The sequence below is a fragment of the Perissodus microlepis genome, chromosome 5 (assembly GCF_051167445.1).
Source record: "Perissodus microlepis isolate ML-2025 ecotype Zambia chromosome 5, ASM5116744v1, whole genome shotgun sequence".
Classification (NCBI taxonomy): domain Eukaryota; kingdom Metazoa; phylum Chordata; class Actinopteri; order Cichliformes; family Cichlidae; genus Perissodus; species Perissodus microlepis.
The window spans coordinates 17,992,070-18,009,012 of record NC_140465.1 but is presented as its reverse complement, the minus strand read 5'-3'; the positions used below and the strand labels follow the sequence as shown (position 1 = coordinate 18,009,012).

The window sequence follows — 16,943 nt, the reverse complement described above, 5'->3', positions numbered from 1 at the left end:
ATCCTTCTACATTTTTTGAAAAACTCAGTGAATGAGGGACATTGGAACTGGGTGCAGTGATGTTACATAAAGCAAAAAACTGAGTTTTAAGAATTGGGACAAGTTTTAAAGTCTATTTGGTACGACCAGTTTATTCTTTAAGATATTTTGATCTCTCTTAGACAGTTTTCTTGTAATTTCTTTAAGCAGTCTTCAGGAATAGTTCTCCAGGGTTCTTGAAAAGCAATCAAAGCTCTTCTTTGGATGTTGGCTGCTTTTTGTTGTGTTTTCTGACAAGGTGCTTCAATAATGTCGAGGCCCTGCAGAAGCCATTCTTAAGGAAGGCAAATTGGGAGTAATCTGCCAGATTACACAAGAATTGTACTGAAAATTAACAGGTCTTATGATCTTACGAAGTGATTAATCCAACTTGAAAGTTTTGGTTCAAACTGTCATCACTAGTCATGGAATGGCTTTGGGGAGCCCAATCCATGACTGATAGCAGTCACTTGTCTGTTTTTCTTGGGATACTGATACTGAATTGACAGGATGCCACAGTGATGCTTTATTTTGTCTGCCTTTTGTCCCGCTTTCCAGACGTTTTCTTCTGCACACCAGCATGCTTTGGTGTGCAGGAAACCAGAAACTCTTTGGGAATCACCTTATTTGTGCAAAAAACATAATTTTATGCCTGTCGAACTGTGTTATCTTTGCCATGTTTTTGTGAATTAAACTGAAGAGATGGTAACAGAGGATATATTTATGACAAGCTGCTAGTAACAAACTGCTTAAAGATACAATTTAAAACCTGTTTTTGTGCTAAGTTTTTGTTACATATAGAGTTCAGACTGGTTCATCTCTTGAGTTTATTTTTTTTGGGATTCATAGGTCGGTGGTAAGAAGACTAACAAATAAAACTTTATTCTGAAAATGGTCAGGTACAAGAATTGGACTGAAAATCTGTGAAAAAGCAATTAATATACAAAGAAAGCCTTTAGGTGCCTTTAGGTGGACTTAAGTGATACTTCAGTCCACTTTAAAAAGAAAGTCTGGTTCTTTGGAAGCTATGCTTTTGCACAGTATTGTAATACCTGACAAGGACCTCAGAAAAATAATTTTACTGACTGTGCTACCATCAGGCTTTTTAATAGCTAACTATAGACACGGCCCTACTCATGCAAGCAACAGTATGCTGGGCATGGTAGTATCCTCAGAGCATTATAACACTGGGCCATGTATGGTTACATTAACTTGACTCACAGGCACTAATCTCTTAAGATGTTTTCACACATGGACTGCAGAACCAAACTTTGTAACGGATAGAATAGCATATTAGCCATGGCTATTTTGTGAGTATTTGCTATATGTGAGAAAACATGGGTCTATCGATATTCTGCAGAGTTTATATGTGAAAACAGCTTTTTTTTTTTTTTTTTTTTATAAGCTGTGTGCTTAAAGTCTGTTGAGTAAACTGCAAATTGCTATTTATTTCAGTGTGGCATGAATCTGGTGCTCCAGTCAAGTTGAACAGATATTAAAGGAAAAAGTAAGCATACTTATAGACCAAAGGTCCACTACCGCTTTAAATCATCATAGGCGGGCCTGGGATTTATGCCTGTAGGAAGTGTTCAGTGCTTGGGTGGAAAGCTGAGGTGGATAAAAAGAACTAAAATTGGAGCTTGGTTGTGCTTAGGGATGAGATGAAGCATCTCTGGCCACTTTCAGGGATTAACAGTGAGTAGAGGTGCCTGTTCCCTAAACCTCTCAACCACAAACAGCAATTATACACCAAGGACCTGCTTCTCTTATGGGAAGATAGGTCAGTCAAGAAGAACTGGTACAAAATGAGGGATGGTGAGACAGTCAAAGTAGGTCATCCCAGAGGAATGACAGTGAATATGGTCTTTATTAGACCTACTAATGTTGGGTTTTACTATGTCCCACTTGTCCTTTACACAGTCTTACAAATGAGTTCATATCACTATAATAGAGTTAGTTAATTGCTGAATAATTGTATTATTGCTTTTTAATTGTCACAATCAAGACTGAAATGTGACGTTTGATTAACACTTGGCTTATATCGGATCTTTACTACTCAGTTTTTGTGGTTTTAAATGAACTGACCTACCTTTTGGATAACGTGCATGGATACACTATGTTCAGTTTAACACTAAGAGGCAGGGTGCACAGTAAATGGACAGATCAAGTTTACTTCAAATGCTATCCTACTTTCTGCTCCACAAGGATGTTATGAAGATGATGTGCTGCTGTTTGTATCCTGTCAGCCTCTTGTAAGTGTGTTTAGAGGCAGAGTTAAGTAAAGAAATAATGGTGGAGGAACTCTGGAGTAGCAAGATATCAGCTTCATTAGATGCGATTAGCATTATGGAAGCTCTCTGAAGGGGATGTCTTTGATGTTGGTGCTGCTCATCTTTTTCTTCCCCTCAACAGTGAAACCCAATCCTCTGCTGTGCTCTGGTTCTCTCCCTTCTATGCTCTTACCCCCCTCCCCGCCCCACCCCCTTTGTCTCTTCCTCGGGGTTGGTTGATTGATTAATGCTCAGATTGAATCCAGACAAGGGTATGGGTTTGAAGGGATTGTGCGTGTGTGTGTGCAGTTGTTCAATGTCTATGTGACTTGGTCTTGCGATTTAAAAGCACCCGAGGCCAAGACAGTTTAAACTGATTATGCAGCAATCAGGGCCTGTGACTCTCTCGATCGCTATGGTCACGAGCATTATAAATTTAACCACTTGGTGCCTTGCTAGCTATAGCATTGCTTGGAGTGTCTTGGAAAGCAAAAAGGACGTGATAGTGAGAGGGATTAACACATTCAGTTAGGTAAAATCTTTATTATTATTATTTTTTATCCTAACAATAATTTTGTGTTAATCTTTAGCCAAACTTTGTTGTATCTGGCTGGTGAAATTCCCATCAGTTTTAGTTGCACAACAACATGCAAACTCTACACAGAGAGGCCCCAGCTAACCATAAACATGTTGTCTATATTGAGCTTAATAGTTTATTATAAGCCATAGCTAGCTCTGAGTTGTGGATAGCTTTAGGTACAAGTGTCTGTTCTTAGTGTGTCTAAACTATAATTTTACTAAATAAATCTGAACATTTGAAGCAAAACTTTTTTTTTTCCAGTTTATAATTACCACCTGTGTGAGACCTGATTCTGTTCTGAAAAGCTCTTTAACAGTCCTCTATGTCTCTTATTGTCCCAGGAAAGATCAGCACTTGCTGTCATCCGTAAACTGCTGGTATCTGTTGCTGAACCAGACGAGGCGTGAGAGCCGTGACCATGCCACCCTCAGTGACATCTACACCAACAATGTTATTGTCCGCCTGGCCCAGATCAGCGAGGATGTAATTCGCCTGTTCAAAAAGGTAAGACCATCAATCTCCTTCCTTTTTTTCCTACTTTGTTACCAATGAAAAGATTTCAGTATGCAGCCAAACCTCCGCTCCGCCTTTAAGCTTTAATTTTGCTGATTAAGTGCATTAAGTGTACATGCAGTTCGTAAGATGTCTAGGTTTTGCACGGCCTACGGAGCAGTAAAAGCAGCTTGGGGGACAAGCAGAGACTCCCTGGTCTAAGAATCTACAGCTCGTACTAGTGTGAGCAACACCTGGCTCTCTGTCAGCACATTTTAGAAATGACTGAGGCCCTATCCAAACACCAGAAGGTTGTTTTCACCTTGCAGGCTTTCCTGTAGTGAACTTAACTCTGCTTATGAGGTTTGATTCTGATGCTCTGTTTGTGTGTGTGTGTGTTCTGCAGAAAATCATGAATGTTTATACTAAAATAAATGAGCTTTGGTTAAATGTGAGACGGGGCGAACAAAGACAAAATGTAATCTGTAAAAACTTTACAAATAGTTTTTCAAGTAGTAAATAAAATAGGAATTTTGTTACAGGTAAGATCTCTGATATTATATGAATATTAGTTTGTTATGCTACTGTTGATGGGCTGGTCAGAGTTAGAAGGGTGTGTTCTGATGAATGTGCTAATAGTCAGTGGTAATATCATTACAAAAGGTGTGGCAAGTATGAATGTACAGAGTGCAATATTTTCCTGTTGTCTTCTCTATTCTACATCACTTTTAATTTCAAACAGAATACATTAATAATCTTCTTTTTTCGTGCCTTTTATTGAGGGAAGATTTTAAAAATGTACATTCACTATAAAGGGCTCTGTAAGCGCCACAGCTCTTACAGTGTATTGCATCACAGTTTTTACTCACTCAATGAAACCTTCTTCATCCCCCAAGCCTCTGCAGTACACGCTGCAGTCTGTCTCACCTCAGAGCCACTGATGCATACAGATGCCGTTCACCAGCTGCTGGAGCCCTCTCAGGGTGTATCCAGTTCATTACATTCAGTTCAATGATTGTTTGAGAAGAACTTATTGCTTGTGATCCAGATAAAAACAAAGCTGCAACATCAAATCCCTTCTTTATTACCAAGGCTGTGTTTATTTTCCTCTTCTGAGCGTACTTTATAATCAAGTTGAACTGTTACAGAAACATTTTCTTTTGAGATTCTTTTATAATTATAATTAGGTTAGTTTGTGACTCATGGCTTGCAAGTTTTTTCAAGCACAGTTACCATAGCAGACCAGGGTGTGGACAAAAAAAGGTTACCTTTCATATATCAATGAACGCCTCCGATCTGTGGGTGGATGTGGTTTAAGTTGAGTGTTTGTACTTCTTTTACCTATGTTGTGGGGACATTGCATATTGTGGGGTCCCAGTATGAAAATAAGCTAAAAATAAACTCCGGCAAACAAAATGTGTTAAAGTTATGTCTAGATTCAGGGTTAGAGTTAAGCAAGCAGTAATTATGCCAAGGGTAACAGTAAGTCTCCAGAAGAGAAGGGCAGGAGCAGGTCCCCATAAGACAATGAAAGTAAGTCAGTGTCTTGCTGTCTGAAGTGATGAAAATACTGGGTGTGTTTGTGTGTTTTTGCGTTCAGCTATGCTTTGTCATTGGTGCAGCAAGGTTTCATTATAGCAAAATACATCCGTTATTGATCTGACAGCAAACGATGCTTTGTTCAAATATGAAATGACTGTTGCTGAGTCATTATCTTCCATACACCAGAAAAAAATGAGTCAGCTGTTTTCACTGTTAAAAAATGTGTCTAAGAAAAGTTGTGCACATGAGGAGATACATAATCTTTTCTGCTCAAAGTCATTGCCGTATTTGACAAACCACTTGTTTTGTTCATTAGCAATCAGCATCATAACATGATGTTTGCTTATTAGTATGTTATTGTGTTGCAGTTTATAGCTGAAATGTTCCCAGTGTTAATGGCTAAGGTGACACCTTCCAGGCAACACACAAAACAAGTGTCAAACAACACAGTATCAGAGCTTAAAGGTTCTGGGAACTGTTTTGGGTCTCGTTTGCACACCAGGTCTACTGAGGAACCTTGGGACTTCATGTACCTCTTGTTTTCCACCACTCCATTTTGACAGTAGGATTCAGCCTTCAGCAACGTCAAGCTTAGTTTGCTTCTCAGAGCTTAGCCCTAAAACCTCTGTTATAATTCACAAGTAGCTGAATTTGATTTGATGGTCAGGTAACATATTTCATTTTGGCTGTTTATTCTAGAGACATTAAAACACCCAGGTAGTGATCGTTCCTGTTTGAATCATGGGTTACTGAGTTTTAGCTTCCTTACTCAAAATGCCCACAAATTCTGCCGGCGGTGGTGCAGTGAGTTATCTCATAGCAAGAATGTTCTTAGTTTGAAACACCTAGTTGTCTTCAGCCTTTCAATATGTTGTTGCTTGTTCTTCCTGTGGTTTGTAGCTCTCCTCCCATAGTCCAAAGACGCGATTGTTCGGCATGTAATGGCAGTAGGCGTGGAACTGGGCATGAGGATCTTTCTCACTGCTTCTCATGCTATTACCAGTGGTATACGCTCCAGACCCCTGTGACCCTGACTGGGTAAGGGTTAACAAAATGAAGGGATTGAGAACAAAACTGGTTCTAGGCTGAAAATCTACGTTTTCATTCAACACCTACCCTGAATGTCAACTAAAAAAATACCTACGCAACCCGAAAAAGCATAATTTTTGAAAATAGAACTCCGAGTTTTGTGACATCAAAGGACAACAAGAGTTATTATAATGAAAAGCAAATTCAAGTAAAATTATCAGGAAGTTTAAACAGTTTTATATTTCGGGTTGTACTGATGTTTATCTGTGTCATTCTTTTTTAACACTTTCACGTCACTTTGTTAGGCTAGGAAGGTGTTGCCTCTGTTTTTGAATGTGTGAGACCATCAAACTGAGATATCCTGTTGTTGTATTCTCACCTCAGAGTCTTCATATTAAGTCTTGTTTCCCCCACCACACAAACAGGTGTCAATGCATCGACTGTTATTTATTTCTACTTCTATTAAAAGGCATGTTCTGTGGTAAAATTCAAGTTGTAAGAGTATTAAAAGCTGTAAGAAGAATTAACTGAGATATTTTACAAGCTGTTGCATTGTTGAGGACATAGAATTGATCTGAATATGCAGTATCTAACATGTAATGTAGTGTGCATTAACTGCAGGAAATTAGAATATTGCATTTCCTGCAGTTAAATTTGGTCACTGTTGACTGACAGCAGAGGTTGTGGGTGTCCTAGAAAGGTGGAAATGCTTATATGTTACTGTATTCTGAAAATTTGTTTGTAATAAGCACAATTACCCATTCCAAAACACTCCACTGCTTGCACATTTTGAAATATATTTGTGCAGTTGTGCCTATTCTCACTTGTATGCGGGGTTCAATGAGAAAAGACAGTCAGATACACCCTCTGCACCAGTCTTTGTGGTCATCCATCTAATATTTCTTGAGTTGTTTCTCTGTGACTCACCAAAGTCACAGCGCCAGCATAACAACTGGAGTTTGAAACATCGGGTCACTGCTGATTGCTCAGACAGTATTTGTTTTCTTACCCCTGTTCTGTCTTCTTGCCGTTTTCAGAGCAAGGACATTGGTATCCAGATGCACGAGGAGCTTGTGAAGGTGACGAATGAACTCTACACTGTAAGTAATAGACTGTGTCTCCTGCAGATCGATCTCTCACACCTCATCTCTTCACTGAGCTCTCCCAAAGTTCTTTCTCCTCACTGTCTTCCTGATGTTTTTTCATGTTCTTCTGTATTCCTTTGAGTTAAATAGCTTTCAGTCATGGTTCGTCTCTATTCCCTTTGCTGCACCATAGTAGAAACTCTTATTAACACGTGCATGGATCTCATCTTTCTGTCTTTACTTTCTTTGTGTGTTCCTGAAAACATATTGGTTCCCTTTAGTGATCATGGAAGGGTTATAGTGACCTTGCAGCCTTTATCTTTCATTCTGTCTTCCTTATTAAAAAGAGAAAATGCCTTTCTCCCTTCAGATTTATGGATTCAGTTTTTTGCACTCCTTATTATGGGACTGCCTTTAGCCTTGGACAGGATCAATGAAACTTATAGAGTTGTTCTGAATCAAAAGAAACCAGTTTATGTTCTTATAAACTTTGTTTATCTTTTCTTGTATTGTTAAATGGTCAATGTCAGTGTCTTCCCTGAGTGTTCATTGCACTCTGTTTACTGTAAACTTTCCTGTTATATATACTTGCTTGAATATTCAAGATTAACGTGTGTGGTAGGTATGAATGAAGAAAAAGAAAATTTCATTTTTCCCCAAGGTTTACCGTTTCAGGGCTCAAATCACTAACATATCTGGTTGATTTCAGGGTTCACATCATTGACTGCATCTGTGAAGAGCTGTGAAATAATTGCCTGCTGACACATAAGTGTGCCATTTTAATGAAATGTGTTGGAGAGAGTAGAGGCGCTCATTAATTTTAGGGTCACCTATTGTAGTCAGTTGCTTTGTTGTGTTTGATACCAACACTTTGTATATATGCAGCAATTCTAATGAGCAGTTTGTCTGCTGGTACAGTGCGCTTCTTATTTATTTATTTATTTATTTATTTTTGTCTTTGTAGAAACACTCTGCTTCATTTTGACCGTAGCCCGTGGTTTACCCCATTTTTCTCGAAAAAGCTGTTTTTTTCCCTTTTTTTTTTTACCCTTCACTTCTGTTCAACCACATTTTTATTTCATACCAAGCAGCTTTCTCATATCCTGCATCTGCTTCCCATATGTTTTAATTTAAAACAGGTTAATGGTGAAATGTCATATTGATGGATGCTTTGTGATATGAATTGTAACTATAGTTTGAAAGTTTTATCCTCAAAAGGTCCAATATTATTAATATTTCATTTCAGCTATGAAATGTCAACTCTAGAGAACTTTGTCAGAAATCAGTTCAGTATAATAAGAGCTCGATATTAATGAAAACAGCATGTCTACAAAGCCTGGGTGTCACGCATGCCGCATTGCTGTAACAATAAAAGACATGGGCTATGTCATTTTACATATATTATGATTAATGTTTCTAATTAACTGCAGTGTATTGGCAGATTTATCATAACTTTCCTCCACAATATTTCTCCAACCATTTGCAGTTGTACTGTCTTCACTGTACAGTCATTAGCAATAGCTTACGAACTGCTTTGCTTATGGCAGGATTTTCTGCAAGAGACCGTGTTGATAGATTAACGTATGTCTGGGATAGCAACAAATGGTACTCGCGCTGCGCTGTTAGTGTGATGAAAGTCAAAACCCCAAAGGCAGTGCTGGCGACCATCATTATTTAAGCTATCTGTAGATTTGGACACAGCACACAGTGTTCGGGTTCGCATGTGAGGTAATGACAAGTTCATATGTATAAATTACATGCATGCAAATTTCAGAAGGACCGTGTTGTTGGTCAAATGTTTTAAAAAACAGACCAAAACTACTATTTTCTGCATAAGTGGTCATCTGTGTCTGAATAAATAAAATGATTCTCCCTTTTCAAAAGTAAATGCCTCCCAGACATGTACAGTTTGGTTCGAAGTGTCAGTGCACTTCAGGTTCACTGTGGCAGACGTTTTACTATGTATTTCTTTTACCCACTCACTCTTTCTGGCTGCATAATAAGACTCAGATGATCCGTCTTCTCATGCTGCACTTGGCCTCAGCTACAGTCTGGCTGAAAGCTAAGAACTCAGATGCTGACGTATAGCCTCATTCTTTCTACATACGAGAGAGAGGTTGTGGGAGTTGTGTAAAATTTCACAGCTTAGGTGGTAAATAAATGAAATGCTGGAGCAACACAAATATGTCTCAAAAGTCATACTTTGGCACATTTTTTTTGAGCAAAATAATAATAATTTTCTCAAAGGCTGTTCTCTCTTTCCGCTATAGGTCAACTTTTCTTTTAATTACATTGTTTTTTTTTCTCATTCTCTGCTTATTAGGCATTATCCTGTTATTATTGTTTGTAATAAGTCGAGCTATAAGCTCCCCATTTTAAAACCTTTAATTTAAATATTTTAGCTTTGTGAATCCCACTAAGAAGTCAAAAACACTGCTTTATCATTGAATTTACTGTAAATGGGACCATAGTTTAGAAATCGCTGAAATTAATTTATGAGGCTAGTGACTAAGTACAGAAACTCAACAGGAAAATGTTTGTTGGTGGTATAAATCTTTTTTTATTTTGGTATTACCTTTGATAGGTCAACTACTCGTTATCGCAATTATCTAATCAGCCAATCGCATGGCAGCAGACATGTAGACATGTGTACATGTAGACGTGGTCGAGACGACCTGCTGAAGTTCAAACTGAGCATCAGAATGGGGAAGAAAGGTGATTTAAATTCCTTTGAACGTGTCATGGTTGTTGGTGCCAGATGGTTTTTCCCATGCAGCCAACTCTAAAGTTTACAAGTTTTAAAGAGAATTTGTTGACGCCAAAGGAGAATGGTTAGAGTGCTTTGAGATAAAAGGAAGACAACAGTAACAGTTTACACACTTTGGGCACAACTGAGCATCGTTTAAATGGCAAAGACAACCTGAGTATTAATGCGGTGTCCATCCCTTTATGGCTACAGTGTACTGATCTTCTGATAAATGTTTCCATGTCACAAAGCTCAAATCATCTCAAACTAGTTTCTTGAACATGGCAAAGAGTTCACTGTACTCAAAAGGCTTTGATGGTCACATGATTTCAATTAACAGAGCACCCTTGAGAGGTGGTAGAACAGGAGATTCTCATCATGGACGTGCTGGCCCTTAAAAAAAGATTCAGATTAAAGTCATTTTCTTACTGGCTTCACTTTTTGGACTTGAAGCCCATGACCATCATTGTATACATATGTTTTCATTCTGCATTGCCACCATTTATTTAAAAGAACAATTTTATTTCAGAGCTGAAAAGTGGTGTGTTAGAAATGGTTTCTCCTTATCACCAAAACCTGTAGCAAACACTTTCATGGCAGTTTAAAGGTTACAAAACATGACAGACCAGTCTCTTTCCCATCTTGATGATCCACAGGCAGCAGTATTTTGTTCTATTTTAGACTAGACCTTTGTTACTTCATTGTTCAAAATAGCTAAATCAATAGCGTTGCCACATGGTGGTTACCTCGTGGTATTTTCCAACACTTTTGCTGGTTGCCAACAAAACAAATTTTGCTAAAACAAAACTGTGAAATCCCATTTGGATCTCTGGCAGCTTGGTGAGAGGTAAGGGGAGGAGAGGTATGACTGTGGGCTGAAGCTGTTGTTCAAAATATTGTTTTTCAAATATAGTGCGATGCTGAAATGGGAGTAAAAAAAAGCACTCGAAGATCCTGTTGTCTGCAATTTGTCATTAAAATAAACCCTAAAATAAAAAATGTTGAAAAGGGCCTGATTGTCCTAAAGATTCGTGCACTTCCTGATATTGCTTTCAGCAGCTCGGCCCTGTGAAATTTACTTTTGTTTGCTTGTACCTGTGTTAATTTCCTGGTATACGAGCTTAATATCCCCAAGGGGATAAATAGAGCTATAGTGTATCTTATCTTTCTGATCCTTGTGCCTGATGTCTGCTCCTTAGTTTCACACAGTTATTCTGTTGCTGACAATATAACAACAGTGGTTCTGAGGTTCTGTCACAGGTGATGGTTTGGATCTAGTTTTCATTCCTCTATTTATAAGAAAGTATGCTTGCCCATTCTATGTTTTAACATATAGACATAGGGAAAAACCAGGTCTTTAAATTAGATAGCTACAACTACAGATGAATAACAGCAGAAGACATATTGCACTGTGCCATTATGTATTTGACAAAACCTATGTTAAAATGCAGCTGAAGCAGTGTCTTCAAAGACACACTGCACATCCCATAATGAACCACCTCATTTTCTCAGTCTTTCACATCATTGTGGATGTTAATATTTGGGCATTGCAGAGGTTTGCCTTGCATTCATTATGAAAAACTCCAGTCATCCTCTGACTGTGTCTTTCACCAGCTCAGAGACTCTGAGGTTCTGAAGTTAAGTAGCCCTAGGTTGTTGTCAGACGACTCAACAATGCACACACCTCCTGTAGGCACAGCTGAAGCTTGGTCTTCCTGCAAATGACTCTGCGTTTTTGGCTGCGGGTCTTGTAGTCAGATGCTTCAAAGTAAATTTGAAATGCAGCACATGTTCAGAAAATAGTTTTGACAGCATGTGAAAGAACGGAGTGTTAACCTAATTTCTGTTGTCTGTGAGTATCTAAATTAACACCTAGCTGTGACACTCCAAAAATAGTGTAGGATTATTTTTTCTTAGGTGTTTGCCTTACAGCTCTTCACCACTCGGTGCTATTTAAATAAATTATTAAATAATATTACCTTAAGCAACTTCTGTGGTAAAATGGTGCCTACACATTAATGCATTAATATAAGCAATATGATGGTGGTGGTGGTGGTGGAGCAGTGCTTAGTACTGCCACCGCAGGAAGTTGACAGAACAAAGTGGAGTTTGTGTCTTCTTCCTGTGCCTGTGTGGGTCTCTCTTTGTGCTAGGGATGATGCAGATTTCTGCAAAATGACTTACTTTTTCATGCTTGAGCTCATAATATTTAATAATTATTAATAATAATCGTACTTAAAAGACAAAATAAATGTTGAAACACACCTGTAGCAAACACAATACTCAAAAACCAGTCTTCTCAATACATCCGTCGACATGTGAGTGTGTCAGTGCTAGACTCAGGCATAGAAAAAACAGCAATTGTGTTTGTTAAGACTTGTAGTAAGAAAGGACTTTGCTCAATTAGCATAGAAATGCACTATATACGTTTACAAGTTTACATTTTCAAATTTCCAATGGACAGACTGCTCTCCAGTCACATTAGTATCATTTGAGGTCAGTGAAAGATTATAGTTGTAAGTGACCCAACAGCAAACATGTGCTTTTGATGTGCAGTTCTCACGCAGAAAAGAAGAACCCCACTGTTTAAGCACAGCATCAAGCTGCTTGATTGCAGGAAACAAATAAATAACTGTTTATGCTGACTGTTTCACATCCTGCGGTGTTCATAGGAAATCATTAATGGGTGAAATGTTTGAAGCTGCAATTGTCATATGGATGTTTCATTAAGAGAATTCGGATTGGGCCTCCGAGAGACTCTCAGCAAGCATCTGTGATGAGTTAAGAGGGACAAGCGGTGCTCCTGCGTTGTCTAATGAGGGTTTTCTGCCACTGCAGTCGTATCCCCATCACGCTGAACAAGGGGAGAGGGGTGTAAAAGTTTAAGTGTCTAAGTAGAGATCAAAGTGAAGAGGTACACTAATTCCAGGGAAGACAGAATAAAATGTCATTCTGCTTCTCCAAAGAGTTGAAAATGTAGAAGGATGAGGTAATGAGGAATTAGTGTAGGAAACAGGCCAGGAAAGCTACAGCGAGGAGGGGAGGAGGGGAAGAGGGGGCAAGTTGGAGATTTGACAGCCAAGTCTAAACCACAGACAACTTTGGGGCTCTGGATCCACTTAAAATATTCCACATGTAGTAACATCTGTGTTACTTCTGTACTGATGACCCAAACTGATCCTCCTGGCCACCACGAAAAGGCTCAAATCAGACCAGATTTTGTAAAGAGACAGTGAAGATTTTCTTTACTGACTCCCCCAAACTGTGCGTTGAAGTAAGGCGCTGAACCCCAAGTTTGCCCTGATTCATCCGTGTGAGTGTGAACATTCGGTAAAAGTACTTAGGCACAGATGGAGCAGAAAGCACTATATAAATACCAGTCCATTTACCATGTGATTAAAAATACAGATGAATACATACTATTACTACTTACGCTGTATTATTTTATCTAGGGTGTTAATTAACATTTTAATACTATATCATTAATTAATGTTAAATGGTAAATAGCTCATACTGAGAGTTATTTGCTCTGTTTAATAACATGGCACCAGTAGCCAGCCTCTCAGCAACAAGGTCCAGAGTTTGAATCCACTGGACAGCTCAGCATGTTCTCCCTGTGCTTCTGTCTGAGTACCCCAGCACCCTCCCACAGTCCAAAGACAGGTTAGGTTTAATTAGCAACTTGAAATTGGCCATGAGTGTAAATGTGCGTGTGGATGTTTGTCGTTCTCTTTCTGTTAACCCTGCGATAGATCAGTTAGCCGTCCACAGTGTACCCACCCTTCACTGATAAGATTTATTGATCTCACAAGGGAAATTACTGTGTTACAGGAACATGATAAAGAATAAAAATAGTACAGAATACAATTTAACAAAAAAAAAAGCATTGTTAATGTAAAAGTGCCACAAGCACATGGTGAAGGTCTTATACTGTGAATGCAAAAAACAAAGAAAATAAACAGCAAAAATGAGGTTCAAGAAGAGTAAAAAGTAATATTGAGATTGTGCGAGAGAGTGGTGCAGATCTCAGTAATAAATAATGTTTACACTGTGAATTTAAAAAATAGCTGCAAGAGGAAAATACAGGGTACTCTGGAACATAAAACCAAAGTATCGTCAGGTATTTGTTACCCACAAACCTCTGTAAGTTTAGCTCGTAACTTATACTGTAAAAGGCTGTGATGTTCAGCCACATAAAATCATCTGTTATACTCTTCTTGCAGGTGATGAAAACATATCACATGTACCACACTGAGAGCATCAGTGCAGAGAGCAAGCTGAAAGACGCTGAGAAGCAGGAAGAGAAGCAGTTCAGCAAGTCGGGAGATCTCAACGTCAACCTCCTCCGGCATGAAGACCGCCAGCCGAGACGCAGCTCCGTCAGGAAAATCGAGAAGATGAAGGAGAAGGTGTGTGTGTGTGTGTGTATATATATATATATATATATATATATATATATATATATATATATATATATATATATATATATATATATATATATGTATGTATGTATATGTATATATATATATATGTATGTATGTATATGTATATATATATATATGTATGTATGTATATGTATATATATATATATATATGTATGTATATGTATATATATATATATGTATGTATGTATATGTATATATATATATATATATGTATGTATATATATATATATATATGTATGTGTATATATGTATATATATATATGTATGTGTGTATATATATATGTGTATATATGTATATATATATATATATATATATATATGTGTATATATATATATATATATTCATATTCAGATCTGTTTGTGCTGTTAAATCCTGAATCATCAGTTTTACATTTAGGTTAGGAAAAACCTTTAAGCAGTTTCTCATCAAGATCAGTGTTGGCGTTTTGTTAATGGTAAGCCAGCTTTCTTTGTCAGGTTTACTTGGAAATATCGAGAGATGAGTAGACCAGCAGCTAGACAGAAAGTCTCAGGAGCATACTGTAGGTCTGCAGCCAGATGAGTACTTTCGGCCAATAACCCCACTCCCTTTCCATCTTATTCAGATTTCTAGCTTGTGAAAAGTCTTCTCCTGCCAGCGGTGTTGGGCTCTCCGGAGCATGCTGAACTTTAGATACCCCTATGCATTTTTTATTCTGCATCTTCGTCTTAGATTTCTTCATGCAAATGAAATTTCCATCATCTCTCAGGTGCAGAAAATCAAAAGGCTGTCAGTACGGCAGTGTTTCTCCATCCTCAGGCTGGTATCCTCAGAGATGCTGCTTAGCTTGGAAGCCACAGACTATTTATAACACAACGTGGCGGTGAATTTATGTTTTTTTCCCGTGAATGGTTTCCACACTTTTGTCTCATTATTCTACCGGCAAACACTTGGAAGAGGAAGACGAAGGAATGCAAAGTTAAAGTCTTTTCCTGCTAAAATTTGCATCACAGTGGCTTAGTGAAATCAGAACTAAAATGCCCCTGCAAAGTACAAAAAAAGAATATAATTGTGAATCTTTTGTTGCATTTCAAACAGCAGCAGTGGTTTTCTGGGTTGAGCCTGAATCACTGGTTTACTGGTGTGAGACAAGTTTTTGCAGCATTTTCGGCATAATGTAACAGAAAAAACACAAAACACTGTTTTCAGAACATTATGTCACTGTGTCATTTCTTTTCCTCCTATTTAAGTGCTGAGTGCAACTGCAGGTATTTATTTAAATTTTCACTGGAATACAGGCCGACAGAAAGGCAACCATGTCGGCTAAATTTGAAAATACCTGTTTGGTTTGTTTGATGTCTACATGGTAAACAGGTAGAAGCAACACATGTATTTATGGCTATCAATTATATAAACGAATATTCATACCTAACATCTTAAAACGTCTGTTTTTATAGAGAAATGGTTTAATAATATCATAACTGGTGCTTTTTTGAGGTAGAAATGAGTAGTTTTGTTCCCTATACATAGACAAGCTAGTATTTTTTCGCAATAATAGCAATAAACTGTATATTAGAGATTCTATAAGATTTATAAAATTTATGCAATCATTGTAGCATCACCCTTTAGTTTTTTGTTTAGTTTTTTGTGAAGCCTTTGCCTTAGTCTTATATAGCCATACCTTTTTTTTGTGGTGGCCAGAAAATGTTTGGAGTGTAAAGCTATTAGTTAATGCTAGCATGCTTGGTTAGCAATATGTATCCATAGACTTAAAACCATTACAAAAGGTGCATTTCAGAAAAAGAAATCTATAATTTTGTATCAGGATGTAAATATGATTGTTTGTATCATAAATGTTCTTATTTTAACATTAGTCTGTGCAGAGGGACTCACTTTTGTAACAACCCCTAAAGGTCCATTTAAGCTACTTTCACATTGGCCTAAATTTCCAGCCCCAGGTTTTTGCTGTTTTTCGGTCTTGATGCAGAGCTAAGCAAACTGGCTGCAGCACACAGCCATAATAACTAGGTGTGAGCCTGGCTGTGCCACTTAATACATATTATTATTATTATTAGCTTCTCTAGAGCCTGTTTCTCCAAACTTTCTCTTCCATCTCTACCTGTCTCATGATCCTCCCTACAGCACTGATGTGTTTTTTCCCCTTTGTCTGCTCTCTCCTCTTATCTCCCCAGAGGCAGGCCAAGTATTCAGAGAATAAGCTGAAATGCACAAAAGCTCGGAATGACTATTTGTTGAACCTGGCAGCAACAAATGCTGTGGTTGCAAAATATTACATCCATGACGTCTCTGATATGATTGATGTAAGTATGCACTAAGCACATGTGTTTGTTTACCTCTGTCAGCTGGGATTTCTGATGTCGATTTAACACCGTAGCACTGTCACTTTTCTCTCCATCTGTTGGCGTGTCTCATTCGCTCTTAGCTTGTAAGCTGCTTGTTTTCAAGCTGCTCTGTTGGCCCGAGTAAAGTCTACTTAGCACCTTTTTTTTGGGGGGCGGGGGGATTATTAATAACAAACCTAACACTGATATGCTACTGACTGACTGTTGACATTAAATCTAGTTTAGCAATGTTCTGTACTTCAGCACAGAAGGACATTTTTGACTGATGATTTCAATGGGCTCCATCAGTGTTGACAGAATTATTTCTGCTCAGTCTGCTTGCTCTCCTCTTCCTCAGTCTTTTTGTGGTTCATTTGTTTTTGTTGATGCTGCTTTTGGGAGCTTTGCTGGGAC

General features: G+C 38.1%; 1 protein-coding gene across 2 annotated transcripts in view; it reads left to right on the top strand.

Annotated features, from left to right (window-relative positions):
* The window catches only part of srgap3 (SLIT-ROBO Rho GTPase activating protein 3), a 57,384-nt gene that overhangs the window by 22,597 nt on the left and 17,844 nt on the right, over positions 1–16,943 (top strand). For both annotated transcript variants that reach the window (XM_084928412.1, XM_084928413.1), the window contains exons 3-6: positions 3,210–3,372; positions 6,969–7,031; positions 13,986–14,171; positions 16,380–16,508. In XM_084928412.1, coding sequence (XP_084784538.1) covers positions 3,210–3,372; positions 6,969–7,031; positions 13,986–14,171; positions 16,380–16,508 — 541 coding nt within the window. The remainder of the gene's footprint in view (positions 1–3,209; positions 3,373–6,968; positions 7,032–13,985; positions 14,172–16,379; positions 16,509–16,943) is intronic.